The sequence below is a fragment of the Panulirus ornatus genome, chromosome 62 (assembly GCF_036320965.1).
Source record: "Panulirus ornatus isolate Po-2019 chromosome 62, ASM3632096v1, whole genome shotgun sequence".
NCBI classification, from domain to species: domain Eukaryota; kingdom Metazoa; phylum Arthropoda; class Malacostraca; order Decapoda; family Palinuridae; genus Panulirus; species Panulirus ornatus.
In genome coordinates, this window is record NC_092285.1 from 989,104 (window position 1) to 1,005,773 (window position 16,670).

The 16,670-nt window shown below is 48.6% G+C and overlaps 1 protein-coding gene across 3 annotated transcripts in view; it reads left to right on the forward strand.

The window, feature by feature from the left end:
• Positions 1–385: 385 nt before the first annotated feature.
• acj6 (abnormal chemosensory protein 6) overlaps positions 386–16,670 on the forward strand; it is a 205,052-nt gene continuing 188,767 nt past the window's right edge. For all 3 annotated transcript variants that reach the window (XM_071696991.1, XM_071696992.1, XM_071696993.1), the window contains exon 1: positions 386–1,545. In XM_071696991.1, the coding sequence (XP_071553092.1) occupies positions 1,399–1,545 (147 nt within the window). In that variant the 5' untranslated portion in view covers positions 386–1,398. The remainder of the gene's footprint in view (positions 1,546–16,670) is intronic.

A 16,670-nucleotide genomic window follows, 5' to 3' on the forward strand; every position in this document is an offset into this window, starting at 1 on the left:
GTGAGCCAAGTTTCTGGCGCGGGCTCCACACCACGACTGAACTGCGCATGCGCTACCTGAAATCCATACCTGTGACGTCACGTTGTAGGCTGGAGAGGGAATGTCTACTTACCAGTGAATACTATTTTTTGCATAGAGGTTTGGACTCTTACGTTCAATGACATTAGCGTCTTCTACTGTTGTGGAGGAGATTAATTGATACTGAGCGAAAGATTGAAGGAAATAAGATCACAGTCGGCAAGCACTGGCAGTCATCCGGGAGAAGTCATGCATCTGGCATCTATCAAGGTGACGTCACGTCCAATGGCGGGTACAGGTGGTCTGATAGATAGACAAATACAATAAACATTGGTGCGTTAGCTTCATTTTCCTTGCAAACGTGGAAGTGACTGGAGCGCAAGTGGTGGGTGCAGGCCACACAGTAAACAGTGCAAGGAAAGTCGTACGCTGGCACAGTGAATTGCTAAGTTAACTCGGAATTCATTGCAACACAAATTAAGACGGTTATTATTAATTCTTTTTTTTTTCTAAACTCAACTCTAGTCATTATCAAATATAAAAGAACGTGTAGTAATTTATAATATCAAGGTAAATAATAAACCAGACGCCCCACCCAGGAAACTCGGAACTCTTGAAGGAAAAGACGAAAATGCCGCTTGTGTGATGTAGTGTGGCATTGTCTGCCATGTTGTTCCCTAGTGTGAGGCCACCAGCGACTGAAGGTTACTCCGCCGTCACCCACAGCCTCCTCCTGCAGCCTCCGCGCCACCGCCTCCTGCAGCAGAACCCTGACCGCCGGCGGCCATCATCCCCTTCAAGTTGGGCGGCAGTGTTGGGCGTCGCGGGACGCCTCACCCCGGGACGTAACGTGACAGTAAGGAGATCTTGAGGCTCAGCCGACGACGGATCCTCCCGCCCTGATCCCCTCACCCGCCCGCGGGATCTGACCCACCACCACCACCCGGCCCGCCGCACCCGCACCCCGCCGCAGCCGCAGGATTTCCTTACCCTGGGAATTATGGTATAAAGTGACGGGGCGAGACATGATGTTGATGGCTCCTGCTCAAGTACGCTCGCTGGTCCTGGCCTGTGGGACGCCCGTGGGGTAACGCCATGACTGTGCCGCCGCCGCGCTACTGAGCCGCCGTCTGTGGTGTTCTTGCGACCCTCCCGCCTCCCCACCACCACCACCACACGAATCCTCCCGCCGTTCGTGTCGTTCGGTGTCTCACGACGGAAGCGCCGCCGGTCTGAGCGGAATATTTTCGTGATCCGTCGGAAGTCGCGTCAGCCGACCTTCGTCTCCGCCGAGGGTGTCCCGCGACCGCACCCGCGCACCCACGGCGTCCGAGCCTCCTGCAGCGCCACCGGCAGTAGACAACAGCAGCATCCTGCAGGATGTACTCCCCGGATAAGATGATGAGCTCGAAGCCCCTGGGGGCGCCCATCTCCACGAACGGCCCAGCGGCGTTCACCGGGCGATACAGCCCGACCTACCGCTCACCCGACCCCATGCGACGGTGTATGAGCAACGCACCTGTTTCTGTAAGTAACCTGCAACATCACACAACCCTTCAACACAACACACAACCCATCACCACACAACCCTTCACTACACCACATAACCCTTAACCACACCACACAACCCATCACTACACCACACAACCCTTTACCACCACACAACTCTTCACCACACCACACAGCTCCTCCACACCACACCACACAGCTCCTCCACACCACACCACACAGCTCCTCCACACCACACCACACAACCTCTCCACACCACACAATCCTTCACCAGAACCAACACTTAATTTTATGTTGTAATTTAACGAATCATAACCATATTTTTAGTTCACCGCAACTTCACTTCCCTCGACGTATTTTCTATGTTATGTTACATATAATAATTATTACAACACTTCAGCTTACTCCTTCCTTATCATAATATTACTTCAATAGCATCTACGTCCGTTAGTTTCATTTTAACGGCTTTATGTAGAGATTTCCGTCCGATCTGCGGCGTGCATCAATACAAGGCTCTACTTCTGTATTCTTCTGTAGTGACATTGTAAATAAGATATGAGAGAACTTGAGACGATACAGTGAATTAATGAAGAATTTGGATGGCGTCCATTCATGCTGGTCTGGTCTGGCCGGCTGCTGCTGACTGAGTCACACGAGAAAATGTCCGCTGTGAGTCCAGGCTCACAGTGTGATGTGTGGCCACACCGTTGGCCTTTACACATTTATTACCAGTACATGTATCTACTGCACCGCTCGTTCTTCACTACACAAGGATAATTGTAGATAATCTATCTACCGCTAACTTGCCGTTAATCTACTCTACCTACGTACCGACGCGACCAAAAAATAGGCAAAAATGAAGGAAATTTCAACAATTTTCTTAAACTCAATGTACTCCAGGTTTAGGATGCAACACCTGCTTCTTGAAGCAAGACACACATCAATTCTAATAATACAATTTCAAGTTTTTTTTTCAATTTTAATTTCTTTAAACGTTGTTGTATTTTAAAACAGTTTCTTATAAACAGATTTCAAAATACCGAGGCACTGAAAATTGTTCTAAACAAAGGAAATTTGAAATTTGTTATTTTTCAATATAGAGGATTTGAAAAATAATTTTCCTTTATCTCTAATTACCCTCAAAACCTTCCATATATATATTACAACCTTGATGGTAATTGCACAGCAGATAAGACGCGTTTTTTTTCATAATATAGAAAATAATTTACCGATGTCCAAATAATTTATCCGATGTCCAGATTAACCAAATGAAAAAATTTGAAAATAAGAAACATGAATATTATATATAATTTTCATCAGATCATAAAATTCCTGGAGACAGATTGCATCACTTCAGCTATTTCCCTTACTGTTATTATTCAAGATTTGACTCGTAATTCGATGATCCATAAATAAAAACACTGAAGTAAAAAGATAATAATTTTCATGTATAATTACGTCATGAGAGATATTATCTCTGACCTGTTGGATCACTTGACCACACAACACTGTCCGTGCACATCAATACATCCATCTTCCTCTTAATATAATTTGTGAGATTATAAAACAGTTGTAACGATTACTTCCGGTCTACGTTATTATGTTACACTTAGTAACACATTCATTTCCTTCCCCACATTTGTTGTTATTGTTGATAACAGGAGATAATGTTGTGCACAGCGGCCACCACACAAGGTCACCCACCACCACCTCACGTGACAAGGTTTTAACAATTATGTACAGACGGATGCGATGTGCGGGTACGAACAGTCAACTTGCTGGCAATGTCGCGGGTCTACTTCATATATTTCGCTGACTATTACGCTATCTATCAACCTGTATTTACACACACACACAAACATTATACACACACACACACACACACACACATATATATATATATATATATATATATATATATATATATATATATATATATATATATATATATATGATACAACATTAATGAACGCTAAAAACTATTTTCATGGTTCATCCCGACCAGCAATCCCTCTGTCATCTATCCCAGTTTATCCCACACACAGGAGAACGCAGTAATCAATTCCACAATTATCTATCCCGGCTTTATCCCACAATCTTCTGTTCCAGCTTATCCAGCGGTCATGTATCCCGGCTTATCCCGTGAATATATGGCCGCGATAATTATGGTTTAGCGATCATCTATCCCCGCTTATCCCAGTAATATATGACGGCAATAATCACAATCCCGCGGTCATCTATCCCTGCTTATCCCAGTGATACACGACGTCAGTGACCAACCGGGCATTCCTCTATCCCAGCCAATCCAGCGAGCGATGCATCGCTATCCAAACCTATCCACATCCTACCCAGGCCAGCCTCGCTCCGCACCTGACAGTGATGTAAAGACAGAAGACTGGACCAATCTATTCACTAGCGATAATCGTTTACAATCACATCACAATCATCGACCATTACAACCCTCCAATCGTTACCATCTGGACACATCCCAATCGTCAGCATCAATCAATCGTCGACTAGCTAGATCTCAAATTTTAACAACCCAATTTCCGTGCCAATAAGACATTCCCTTATCTCTAGCGAAACAATAGTTTGCCAAAAAAAAAATCACAACCCAATCTTGAGTCAACCACTCGCTTCACTTGCTACAGTCTTCCCAATCACTGGCGCCTCAGCGACGCCCCAATCCACGGCGTGACTGACTGGCAGACTGGATGTGAAGCTCATATGGACAATGATGGTTGGTGAAGAGCGGCAATGTTGCAAGACTGGCGGCCAGCAGCGCTCTCCACCCACGACGTACGGCCAGGAATGAGACACTGTAGGCGTGAAACTTGGCCACTTCGGCCGTGAAACTTGGCCACTTCGGGCGTGAAACTTGGCCACTTCGGACGTGAAGCTTGGCCACTTCGGGCGTGAAACTTGGCCACTTCGAGCGTGAACTTGGCGAACATTGGCGTGCAATTTAGCCAGTTTGGGCGTCAAACTTATTCTATTTGCGCGTGAAACTTGGCCAATTTGGCCGTGAACTAGGCGAGTTTAGGAGAGAAATTTAGGCAGTTTGGGCTTGAAACTCTGCGAGTTTGGCCGTTATCTTTGGCGAGTTTACGGGTGAAACTTAGCGCGTTTAAGTTTGCTAACTTGGGCGTGATTTAAGGCCAAGTTGAGCTGTATCTCTGACCAGTCTGGCTGCGGGCGGTGGCGAATTTTGGCGCGAGATTTTTCGAATTTAGCCACAACATTTGGCGTGTTCCCCCCCGCCCACACAGCTGGTGTTACCCCGCCCACACAGCTGGTGTTACCCCGCCCACACAGCTGGTGTTACCCCGCCCACACAGCTGGTGTTACCCCGCCCACACAGCTGGTGTTACCCCGCCCACACAGCTGGTGTTACCCCGCCCACACAGCTGGTGTTACCTCGCCCACACAGCTGGCGTTACCCCGCCCACACAGCTGGTGTTACCCCGCCCACACAGCTGGTGTTACCCCGCCCACACAGCTGGTGTTACCCCGCCCACACAGCTGGTGTTACCCCGCCCACACAGCTGGTGTTACCCCGCCCACACAGCTGGTGTTACCCCGCCCACACAGCTGGTGTTACCCCGCCCACACAGCTGGTGTTACCCCGCCCACACAGCTGGCGTTACCCCGCCCACACAGCTGGTGTTACCCCGCCCACACAGCTGGTGTTACCCCGCCCACACAGCTGGTGTTACCCCGCCCACACAGCTGGTGTTACCCCGCCCACACAGCTGGTGTTACCCCGCCCACACAGCTGGTGTTACCCCGCTCATACAGGTGGTATTCCTCCGCCCACACAGCTGGTGTTACCCTGCTCACACGAGTGATATTCCACGCCCACACAGCTAGTGTTCCCCGCCCAAACAGCTGGTTTCCCCGCCCACACGGCTTCTGTTCCCCGCCCACACACCTGGTGTTCCTCCGCCCACACAGCTGGTGTTTCCCCGCCCACACAGCTGGTGTTCCCCCGCCCACACAGCTCAGCTACTGATAATTTAGTCACGTTAACATATCTATATTAACATGAAGGTAAGTTAACTTCAGCAGCCATCGCTGAAATGCGATGATGTAGCCAGCTTCACAACACACTAGTATGTTTACACTCAACTGACTTACCATTTTCTAACACAACCTCCAGTACAGGTGGTCACACACAGTCGTTTTCTTATATATATATATATATATATATATATATATATATATATATATATATATATATATATATATATATATATATTCCTATGAGTCCACGGGATGTGGATGCGGCCTTTCATAGTCTGTTCCTAACGCTACCTTGCTAACGCGGGAAACGGTGAATTATTACTAAGTATTATTATATACTTCTCTAAGTCTTTCTCCCAGGGACTGCTATAGTTTCAAGGATGCGCTACAATCAGTAGCAGGGGAAAGTACAGACACGTTTGCAGTGAAGCGTTCATGATGATATTGTATTCTCAGTCATACATCCTCGCCTGTAGTGACGTATACATAACCACAAGCAGGCGGAGTCCGGTAACGCAAACATCACGGCAAAACGGCGAAAAACTTCCCACTCCAGCGGAGGTCATCCCTTCCCTGCTGCTGATTGTAGCGCACCACCGACGTTACCAGATTTCCAGTAGCAGGGATCCTGAAGTTAAATAATAATAATAATAATAATAATAATAATAATAATAATAATAATAATAATAATATATATATATATATATATATATATATATATATATATATATATATATATATACAGTGACGCGGTACAAATTTCGTCATGATGATGGCCAGGTAACGTAAGGAAATACAAGGGAAAATAATGACATTTATTCTCGGCCGTAAAATGTTTATGGGTATGTAGCGGGAGGATGTGTCATATGTAGCGTGAGGATGTGTCATATGGAGCGGGAGGATGTGTCATGTGTAGCGGGAGGATGTGCCATATGTAGCGGGAGAATGTGTCATGTGTAGCGGGAGGATGTGCCATATGTACCGGAGGATTGCCATATGTAGCGGGAGGATTGCCATATGTAGCGGGAGGATGTGTCTTGTGTAGCGGGAGGATGCGTCATATGTAGCGGGAGGATGTGCCATATGTAGCGGGAGGATGTGTCATGTGTAGCGGGAGGATGTGTCATGTGTAGCGGGAGGATGTGCTATATGTAGCGGGAGGATGTGCCATATGTAGCGGGAGGATGTGTCATGTGTAGCGGGAGGATGTGTCATGTGTAGCGGGAGGATGTGCCATATGTAGCGGAGAATGTGCCATGTGTAGCGGGAGGATATGCCATATGTAGCGGGAGGATGTGCCATATGTACCGGAGGATTGCCATATGTAGCGAGAGGATGTGCCATGTGTAGCGGAGGATGTGCCATGTGTAGCGGAAGGATGTGCCATATGTAGCGGGAGGATGTGCCATATGTAGCGGGAGGATGTGTCATGTGTAGCGGGAGGATGTGTCATGTGTAGCGGGAGGATATGCCATATGTAGCGGAGGATGTGCCATGTGTAGCGGAAGGATGTGCCATATGTAGCGGGAGGATGTGCCATATGTAGCGGAGGACGTGCCATATGTAGCGGGAGGATGTGTCATGTGTCGCGGGAGGATGTGCCATATGTAGCGGAGGATGTGCCATATGTAGCGGGAGGATGTGTCATGTGTAGCGGGAGGATGTGCCATGTGTAGCGGGAGAATGTGCCATATGTAGCGGGAGGATATGCCATATGTACCGGAGGATTGCCATATATAGCGGGAGGATGTGTCTTGTGTAGCGGAAGGATGTGCCATATGTAGCTGGAGGATGTACCATATGTAGCGGGAGGGTGTGTCATGTGTAGCGGGAGGATGTGCCATATGTAGCGGGAGGATGTGCCATATGTAGCGGAGGATTGCCATATGTAGCGGGAGGATGTGTCATGTGTAGCGGGAGGATGTGCCATATGTAGCGCGAGGATGTGCCATATGTAGCGGGAGGATGTGTCATGCGTAGCGGGAGGATGTGCTATATGTAGCGGGAAGATATGCCATATGTAGCGGGAGGATGTGCCACGTGTAGCGGGAGGATGTGACATGGGTAGCGGGAGGATGTGCCATGTGTAGCGGGAGGATGTGCCATATGTAGCGGGAGGATGTGCCATGTGTATCGAGAGGATGTGCCATATGTAGCGGGAGGAAGTGCCATGTGTAGCGGGAGGATGTGCCATGTGTATCGGGATGTGCCATGTGTAGCGGGGTGATGCGTCATATGTAGCGGGAGGATGTATCATGTGTAGCGGGAGAATGTGCTATATGCAGCGGGAGGATGTGCCACATGTAGTGGGAGGATGTGCCATGTGTAGCGGGAGGATGTGTCATATGTAGCGGGAGGATGTGTCATGTGTAGCGGAAGGATGTGTCATATGTAGCGGGAGGATGGGCCATGTGTAGCGGGAGGATGTACCATGTGTAGCGGGAGGATGTGTCATGTGTAGCGGGAGGATGTGCCATGTGTAGCGGGAGGATAGGCCATGTGTAGCGGGAGGATGGGCCATGTGTAGCGGGAGGATGTGCCATGTGTAGCGGGAGGATGCGTCATGTGTAAAGGGAGGATGTGCCATATGTAGCGGGAGGATGTGCCATATGTAGCGGGAGGATGTGCTACGTGTAACGGGAGGATGTGTCTGTGCAGCGGGAGGATGTGGGTAGAGCGAGAGAGGAGAGACATACAGAAACCACCACTGTGGTAGACAGACCCACCACTGGTAGACAGACCCACCACTGTGGTAGACAGACCCACCGACTGTGGTAGACAGACCCACCGACTGTGGTAGACAGACCCACCACTGTGGTAGACAGACCCACCACTGTGGTAGACAGACCCACCACTGTGGTAGACAGACCCACCACTGTGGTAGACAGACCCACCACTGTGGTAGACAGACCCACCATTGTGGTAGACAGACCCACCATTGTGGTAGACAGACCCACCACTGTGGTTGGAGGAAGTAGTGGTGACCATAACGGTCAACCTCGGAGTGGTTGGTCACCACACATCAACCACAGGAAGGTGGTTGACCACAACATACGTTACCACAACATGGTTCTAACCTGACCTAGCCTGACTCTTGTGGGGTTAACACAGTCATCTGAGGTTCATATATATATATACCGGAGGACATGAATTATATTATTAGCTTTATAATGTTATCTACTGTGTCCACTTGTGTATCTACTGTGTCCACTTGTGTATCTACTGTGTCCACTTGTTTATCTACTGTGTCCACTTGTTTATCTACTGTGTCCACTTGTTTATCTACTGTGTCCACTTCTTTATCTACTGTGTCCACTTGTTTATCTACTGTGTCCACTTGTTTATCTACTGTGTCCACTTGTTTATCTACTGTGTCCACTTGTGTATCTACTGTGTCCACTTGTTTATCTACTGTGTCCACTTGTGTATCTACTGTGTCCACTTGTTTATCTACTGTGTCCACTTGTGTATCTACTGTGTCCACTTGTTTATCTACTGTGTCCACTTGTGTATCTACTGTGTCCACTTGTGTATCTACTGTGTCCACTTGTTTATCTACTGTGTCCACTTGTTTATCTACTGTGTCCACTTGTTTATCTACTGTGTCCATTTGTGTATCTACTGTGTCCACTTGTTTATCTACTGTGTCCACTTGTTTATCTACTGTGTCCACTTGTTTATCTACTGTGTCCACTTGTTTATCTGGTATGTTGACGTGTTATCATGTGGCATAATTGTGTGTGTGTGTCTGTATCCCATGCTGACGGACACAACTGTACCATTACTATATACACACCTGACCTGTGTACCTGCTGAACCTTTATACACACCTGACCTGTGTACCTGCTTTACCTATATACACACCTGACCTGTGTACCTGCTGTACCTATATACACACCTGACCTGTGTACCTGCTGTACCTATATACACATCTGACCTGTGTACCTGCTGGACCTATATACACACCTGACCTGTGTACCTGCTGTACCTATATACACACCTGACCTGTGTACCTGCTGTACCTATATACACACCTGACCTGTGTACCTGCTGAACCTTTATACACACCTGACCTGTGTACCTGCTGGACCTATATACACACCTGACCTGTGTCTCTACCGTGGCTATATACACACCTGACCTGTGTACCTGCTTTACCTATATACACACCTGACCTGTGTACCAGCTGTACCTATATACACATGTGTTGCCTCACGAATCACCAGACGGGCAAGATTCACTCCACGAATCACCAAGCGTTACGTCATGATTCGTTCCACGAATCACCAAGCGTTACGTCATGATTTGTTCCACGAATCACCAAGCGTTACGTCATGATTCACTCCACGAATCACCAAGCGTTACGTCATGATTCACTCCACGAATCACCAAGCGTTACGTCATGATTCACTCAGCAGTCAGGGACTCACTCAAACAAGCGTTACCAATTCGATGGTTTAGCGTCAGGGGGAAACGAGCCACGTGTGACGTCATCTGCCACTATGACAACACCACTGAGGACAACGTGGTTGGTCACTATCTATTAACCTTTCACTCTCGCTTTAGAAATCAAAATGAGAATCTAATCTCTAAATCTAAACCCCCCCCCCCTCCCCCCCCCTCCCCCGGGTCGATACAGCGGGCCACCGCCACAACAGTTTGGGTTTTGTCAAGTAATTGACTAAGTGGTTCACCACTGATAATGTTGTTATCTGCCACGCGCCGCAAGCATCAACAATCATGCCACGCCGACCAATCACAGCCTCCCGTCATTCCTAGTTGAATTCTGATTGGTCGAGCCGTACAAGCATGGCCCGGCACAGGCCGTACCCGGACTGACGGCCATTTAAAAAGGCCATGAATGGCCCAAGATGCGGCAGAGGTGGGCCCAGGTGCGGCTGGGCGGCACGTGCCGCGTGCGGCTCACCAGATTACTGCTTGTGTCGCTGCCGATATAACATCCGATAATCTCCCCCACCCTGGGGGAATACCTCCCCACCCCCACCCTGGGGGAATACCTCCCCTCCCTCACCCTGGGGGAATACCTCCCCACCCACGTCACACCCCACTCCCAGGGGGCACTAACCTCCCCACCTCCCCATGGGGGCACTAACCTCCCCACCCCCCCATGGGGGCACTAACCTCCCCACCCTGAGGGATACTAACCTCCCCACCCACCCAGGGAGACACTCCCTCCCCACCCTGGGGACATTAACCTCCCCACCTTGAAAGGACAGTCATTTCCCCATCCCCGGGGATACTGACCTCCCCACCCTGGGGAGTCTAATCTCCCCACCCTGAGGGACACTCCCCTCCCTACCCACAGGGATACTCATTCCCACTGTGGGACACTTGCCTCCCCACCCAGCGGGACACAACCCTCTCCACCCAACAGGACTCTCATCTCCCCATCCAGCGGGATGTTCATCTCCCCACCCAGCGGGAGGTTCATCTCCCCATCCAGCGGGAGGTTCATCTCCAGACCCAGCGGGATGTTCATCTCCCCACCCAGTGGGAGGTTCATCTCCAGACCCAGCGGGATGTTCATCTCCCCACCCAGCGGGAGGTTCATCTCCAGACCCAGCGGGATGTTCATCTCCCCACCCAGCGGGTGTTCATCTCCCCACCCAGCGGGAGGTCATCTCCAGACCCAGCGGGATGTTCATCTCCCCACCCAGCGGGAGGTTCATCTCCCCACCCAGCGGGTGTTCATCTCCCCACCCAGCGGGTGTTCATCTCCCCACCCAGCGGGAGGTTCATCTCCAGACCCAGCGGGATGTTCATGTCTCCACCCAGTGGGTGTTCATCTCCCCACCCAGCGGGATGTTCATCTCCCCACCCAGCGGGATGTTCATCTCCCCACCCAGCGGGAGGTTCATCTCCGCACCCAGCAGGAGGTTCATCTCCCCACCCAGTGGGTGTTCATCACCAGACCCAGCGGGATGTTCATCTCCCCACCCAGCGGGATGTTCATCTCCCCACCCAGCGGGTGTTCATCTCCCCACCCAGCGGGAGGTTCATCTCCAGACCCAGCGGGATGTTCATCTCTCCACCCAGTGGGTGTTCATCTCCCCACCCAGCGGGATGTTCATCTCCCCACCCAGCGGGATGTTCATCTCCCCACCCAGCGGGAGGTTCATCTCCGCACCCAGCAGGAGGTTCATCTCCCCACCCAGCGGGTGTTCATCACCAGACCCAGCGGGATGTTCATCTCCCCACCCAGCGGGATGTTCATCTCCCCACCCAGTGGGTGTTCATCTCCCCACCCAGCGGGAGGTTCATCTCCAGACCCAGCGGGATGTTCATCTCCCCACCCAGCGGGATGTTCATCTCCCCACCCAGTGGGTGTTCATCTCCCCACCCAGCGGGAGGTTCATCTCCAGACCCAGCGGGATGTTCATCTCCCCACCCAGCGGGATGTTCATCTCCCCACCCAGTGGGTGTTCATCTCCAGACCCAGCGGGATGTTCATCTCCCCACCCAGCGGGAGGTTCATCTCCGCACCCAGCGGGTGTTCATCTCCCCACCCAGCGGGAGGTTCATCTCCAGACCCAGCGGGATGTTCATCTCCCCACCCAGCAGGAGGTTCATCTCCCCACCCAGCGGGTGTTCATCACCCCAACCAGCGGGTGTTCATCTCCCCACCCAGCAGGAGGTTCATCTCCCCACCCAGCGGGTGTTCATCTCCAGACCCAGCGGGATGTTCATCTCCCCACCCAGCGGGTGTTCATCACCAGACCCAGCGGGTGTTCATCTCCCCACCCAGCGGGATGTTCATCTCCCCACCCAGCGGGATGTTCATCTCCCCACCCAGCGGGAGGTTCATCTCCAGACCCAGCGGGATGTTCATCTCCCCACCCAGCGGGATGTTCATCTCCCCACCCAGCGGGATGTTCATCTCCCCACCCAGCGGGTGTTCATCACCCCACCCAGCGGGTGTTCATCTCCCTACCCAGCGGGTGTTCATCTCCAGACGCAGCGGGACGTTCATCTCCCCACCCAGCGGGAGGTTCATCTCCGCACCCAGCGGGTGTTCATCTCCCCACCCAGCGGGAGGTTCATCTCCAGACCCAGCGGGATGTTCATCTCCCCACCCAGCAGGAGGTTCATCTCCCCACCCAGCGGGTGTTCATCACCCCAACCAGCGGGTGTTCATCTCCCCACCCAGCAGGAGGTTCATCTCCCCACCCAGCGGGTGTTCATCTCCAGACCCAGCGGGATGTTCATCACCCCACCCAGCGGGTGTTCATCACCCCACCCAGCGGATGTTCATCTCCCCACCCAGCGGGTGTTCATCACCCCACCCAGCGGGTGTTCATCACCCCACCCAGCGGATGTTCATCTCCCCACCCAGCGGGTGTTCATCTCCCCACCCAGTGTTAACCCGATGCTTCAGTATCAGTAAACATCTTCACTACAGTTTTGATAACATCATTTTCACACAACTAACTTGTAAGTAAACATGAGTGTAATGTTACTCATGATGAGTCACGTGATTAATCATGAGTAATGCCACGCACTCAACACAGGATGAGTAATGTCATTATATGAGTCATAATGTTAATAATGAATTATGACGTCACAATGATAGTGACATCACTTGCAATATTAGTGATTATGAGGTTGATGACGTCAGTAATGACGTACTGATTGAAGGTCGTCATGTTGATGGAGAGACATCATTACTCATGAATAGTTAATGACACATAGTAACAACATAAACACGTCATTGATGATCTAACATCACCGATGATGACGTCACATGCTCAGATGGAGCAGATGACGTCACTGATGACTGTCCAAAACATCAATAAGTTCACAGGTCAACCACAATGATTAATGACGTCATAATGAAGTTGATGACTGACATCAATTTAACTAAATCCAACACAATGTCAAATTTGATGACGTCAGAGCACATCAATATATATATATATATATATATATATATATATATATATATATATTATTTATATATATATATATATATATATATATATATATATATATATATATATATATATAGTGATGTGTACAAGTGATCATCAAATGTACATGGATGTTGACCGTCACGGTGTGTGACGCTCCTGGTGCTGAGGATGAGGATGTGACGCTGCCCTGTGATGCTAATGGTGTGACGCTGCTAATACTGATAATGATGACAGTGTGACGCTGCTGTGATGGTAGTGTGACGCTGCTGTGATGGTAGTGTGACGCTGCTGTGATGGTAGTGTGACGCTGCTGTGATGGTAGTGTGACGCTGCTGTGATTGTAGTGTGACGCTGCTGTGATGGTAATGTGACGCTGCTGTGATGGTAGTGTGACGCTGCTGTGATGGTAGTGTAACGCTGCTGTGATGGTAGTGTGACGCTGCTGTGATGACAGTGTGACGCTGCTGTGATGACAGTGTGACGCTGCTGTGATTGTAGTGTGACGCTGCTGTGATGGGAGTGTGACGCTGCTCTGATGGGAGTGTGACGCTGCTCTGATGACAGTGTGACGGTAACACATTACGTGTACACATTATTAACCTTCCCTTACATTGTCTAGTACACAACTCAAATTCTAAAATATTCAAATAATTATTAATAAAATACATCGAACTTCGACTAAAACCTTTTATGATGAAACTAAACTGCATTTAGATTTTGAAGTTGATTTAGAGTAATTCTGACTATAATGAAATGACAATATTTCCTTAATAATTGTAACTGACATCCGATTTAAAACTGATGAAACAGCAAGATTCTATTTTCAACCAATTCACACAATTGTCAGACCAGCTTAAATCATGTCTCTATCATCGCTCACATTTATACACCGGAAGATGAAAGTTACATTATGGTTCATTCTGCAATACACAACAATGCTCTCTCTCTCCATAATTCACTACATCTAGCTATAAAGAACATGATCTGATATGTAATAAAACAAGAATGTTTCACTAACGACGGTTTCAAGGCAAACATATGAAAGCAGTGGTTTTTATAATACTCTCAGTTTCCCGCGTAAGCGAGGTAGCGCCAGAAATAGACGAAAAAAGGCCCCATTCGTTCACACTCAGTCTCTAGCTGTCATGTAATAATGCACCGAAACCACAGCTCCCTTTCCACATCCAGGCCCCACACAGCTTTCCATGGTTTACCTCAGACGTTTCACATGCCCTGGTTCAATCCACTGACAGCACGTCGACCCCGGTATACCACATCGTTCCTATTCTTTCTATCACTTGCCTGCCTCACATACTCCATCCAAGTGATATAAGATATTGTCACGGATAAATATGTTATCTTCATTACTCTACATAAACATCCTTATCTCGCATTCTTTATCAATTATCGTAAATAACCCAAAGTTGTTCATAATCACAAATATCACTCAAACCGTTTTCTCCATACGTATAACTCAAGTTTTATTACAGCGTTTTCTGTGGCGATTAATGTATACCTGTTCTATAATAATAATAATAATAATAATAATGATAATAATAATAATAATAATAATAATAATACCATTATCATTATCGTTAATAAGATAATTCCGTAAAATATGAATAAAAATAATTTTTTGAAAGTTGCTAAAATATAAAAATCTCCTTTATATATTTTTTCAGTCAATCTAGGTATGTTCAACTGTCAGCGTTGATCAGTTAGCTAACATGGATATAGATTTATAGCAAGGGCTCCGCTGCCTGCTATATAGATATAGCCACTGACCCGTAAAGTGCCAGAGGTTTTCAAAGAAAACTGTACGACGTTGGTTAACGGATGACAGACATGGCCGGATACCGGGAGAAAATTCGGATACCGCCGTCTAATGTGAAATTACACAGTAGTCAGTTCTGACGAGTGTGGCTGTTGGGGGAGACATGTTGGCTGTATGGTCGTCTCCAACACCACCATTCCCCCATCACTATCTCCAACATCCATATTGACAGGTACCTCACAATGCCTCACTCTCGCCACATCAGTTTCGCCTCAGCGATGGCCATCACCGTCACGTTATCGTACACGTGAAACGTTGTACTATGTCATCAACTGAAGCTTCAGAAACATGTGAAACGTCTCGCACGTTGCTACGTACGTGCAAACGTTTCGTAAGGCGCTCCATACGTGAAACGTTTTCCAGTGTTGCCAAGTGTCATCTTCCTTACCCCGATATGACCAACCCTTTTCTCTACTGTTATTATAAACACATTTTCCCTGAACATCTTCTCATAATGTGGCTTTCATGAGTAAACCCCCCTCCCCCCCCCGCCCCGCCTAACACCAAAAGTGAGATACCCGCGTCTCATTTTCCCTCCAACATATGTGCTACGCCCACACTTACACTACTTATAATTCCCTCTCCAATAATTTCGCACATTTACAATCCAACACAAATAACAAAAGCCATAATAATAGTGACATTTAATGTTACATTTTCTTGAAGGAGGAAAAATCTTGAGGCAGACGTATGTATGTCTCCGCCATTTAGCAACACGCGCCAGTGACGACTGTGTGTGTGTGTGTGTGTGTGGTGTATGTGGCCCTCCCGTGGCCCTCCTGCTGTTAGTATGTACATCGTGAATGCACGTGAGACTTCCCATTACCCCTCCACCACCGCCTCAGGTCCTTAAGAAGGAATCAATAGTGAACAATAACTTTGAAAGAGTTCGTAAACACGAGGCGGGCGTGTTGGCTATTGGGGGTGACCAGCGCTGCCATGTCTTCCATTAATTCAAATATCTCCGACGATTTTCAGCCATCTGTGAATATCCTGCAGTAGATGTATCATATCGCTATGAAGACTAGACGTTTCTGTTTTATAATTCATTTATATAAGGTGGATAAAGAGGTTTATATAAGGATAAGACGTGGAGTAGGTGGGTATGTAGGTTTGGCATCAGTGTAAGTGTCTGGGTTATCCGGACGTGTATTCGATCACAAACTTCAAACTGTCTATATCGTTCCCCGACCACCAGTATCTCGTACCGACTCCTCATAAACTGTGAAGAACTGTCGGGTCGTCGCGTTCTCCACGGTCGGCGGTAACCGACGTGCCCAGCCGACCGCGGGCCCCGACCAGTCGGTCCACTAGATGGAAAGTCAAACAAAAAAGAAAGGTCGACGTTTTATATA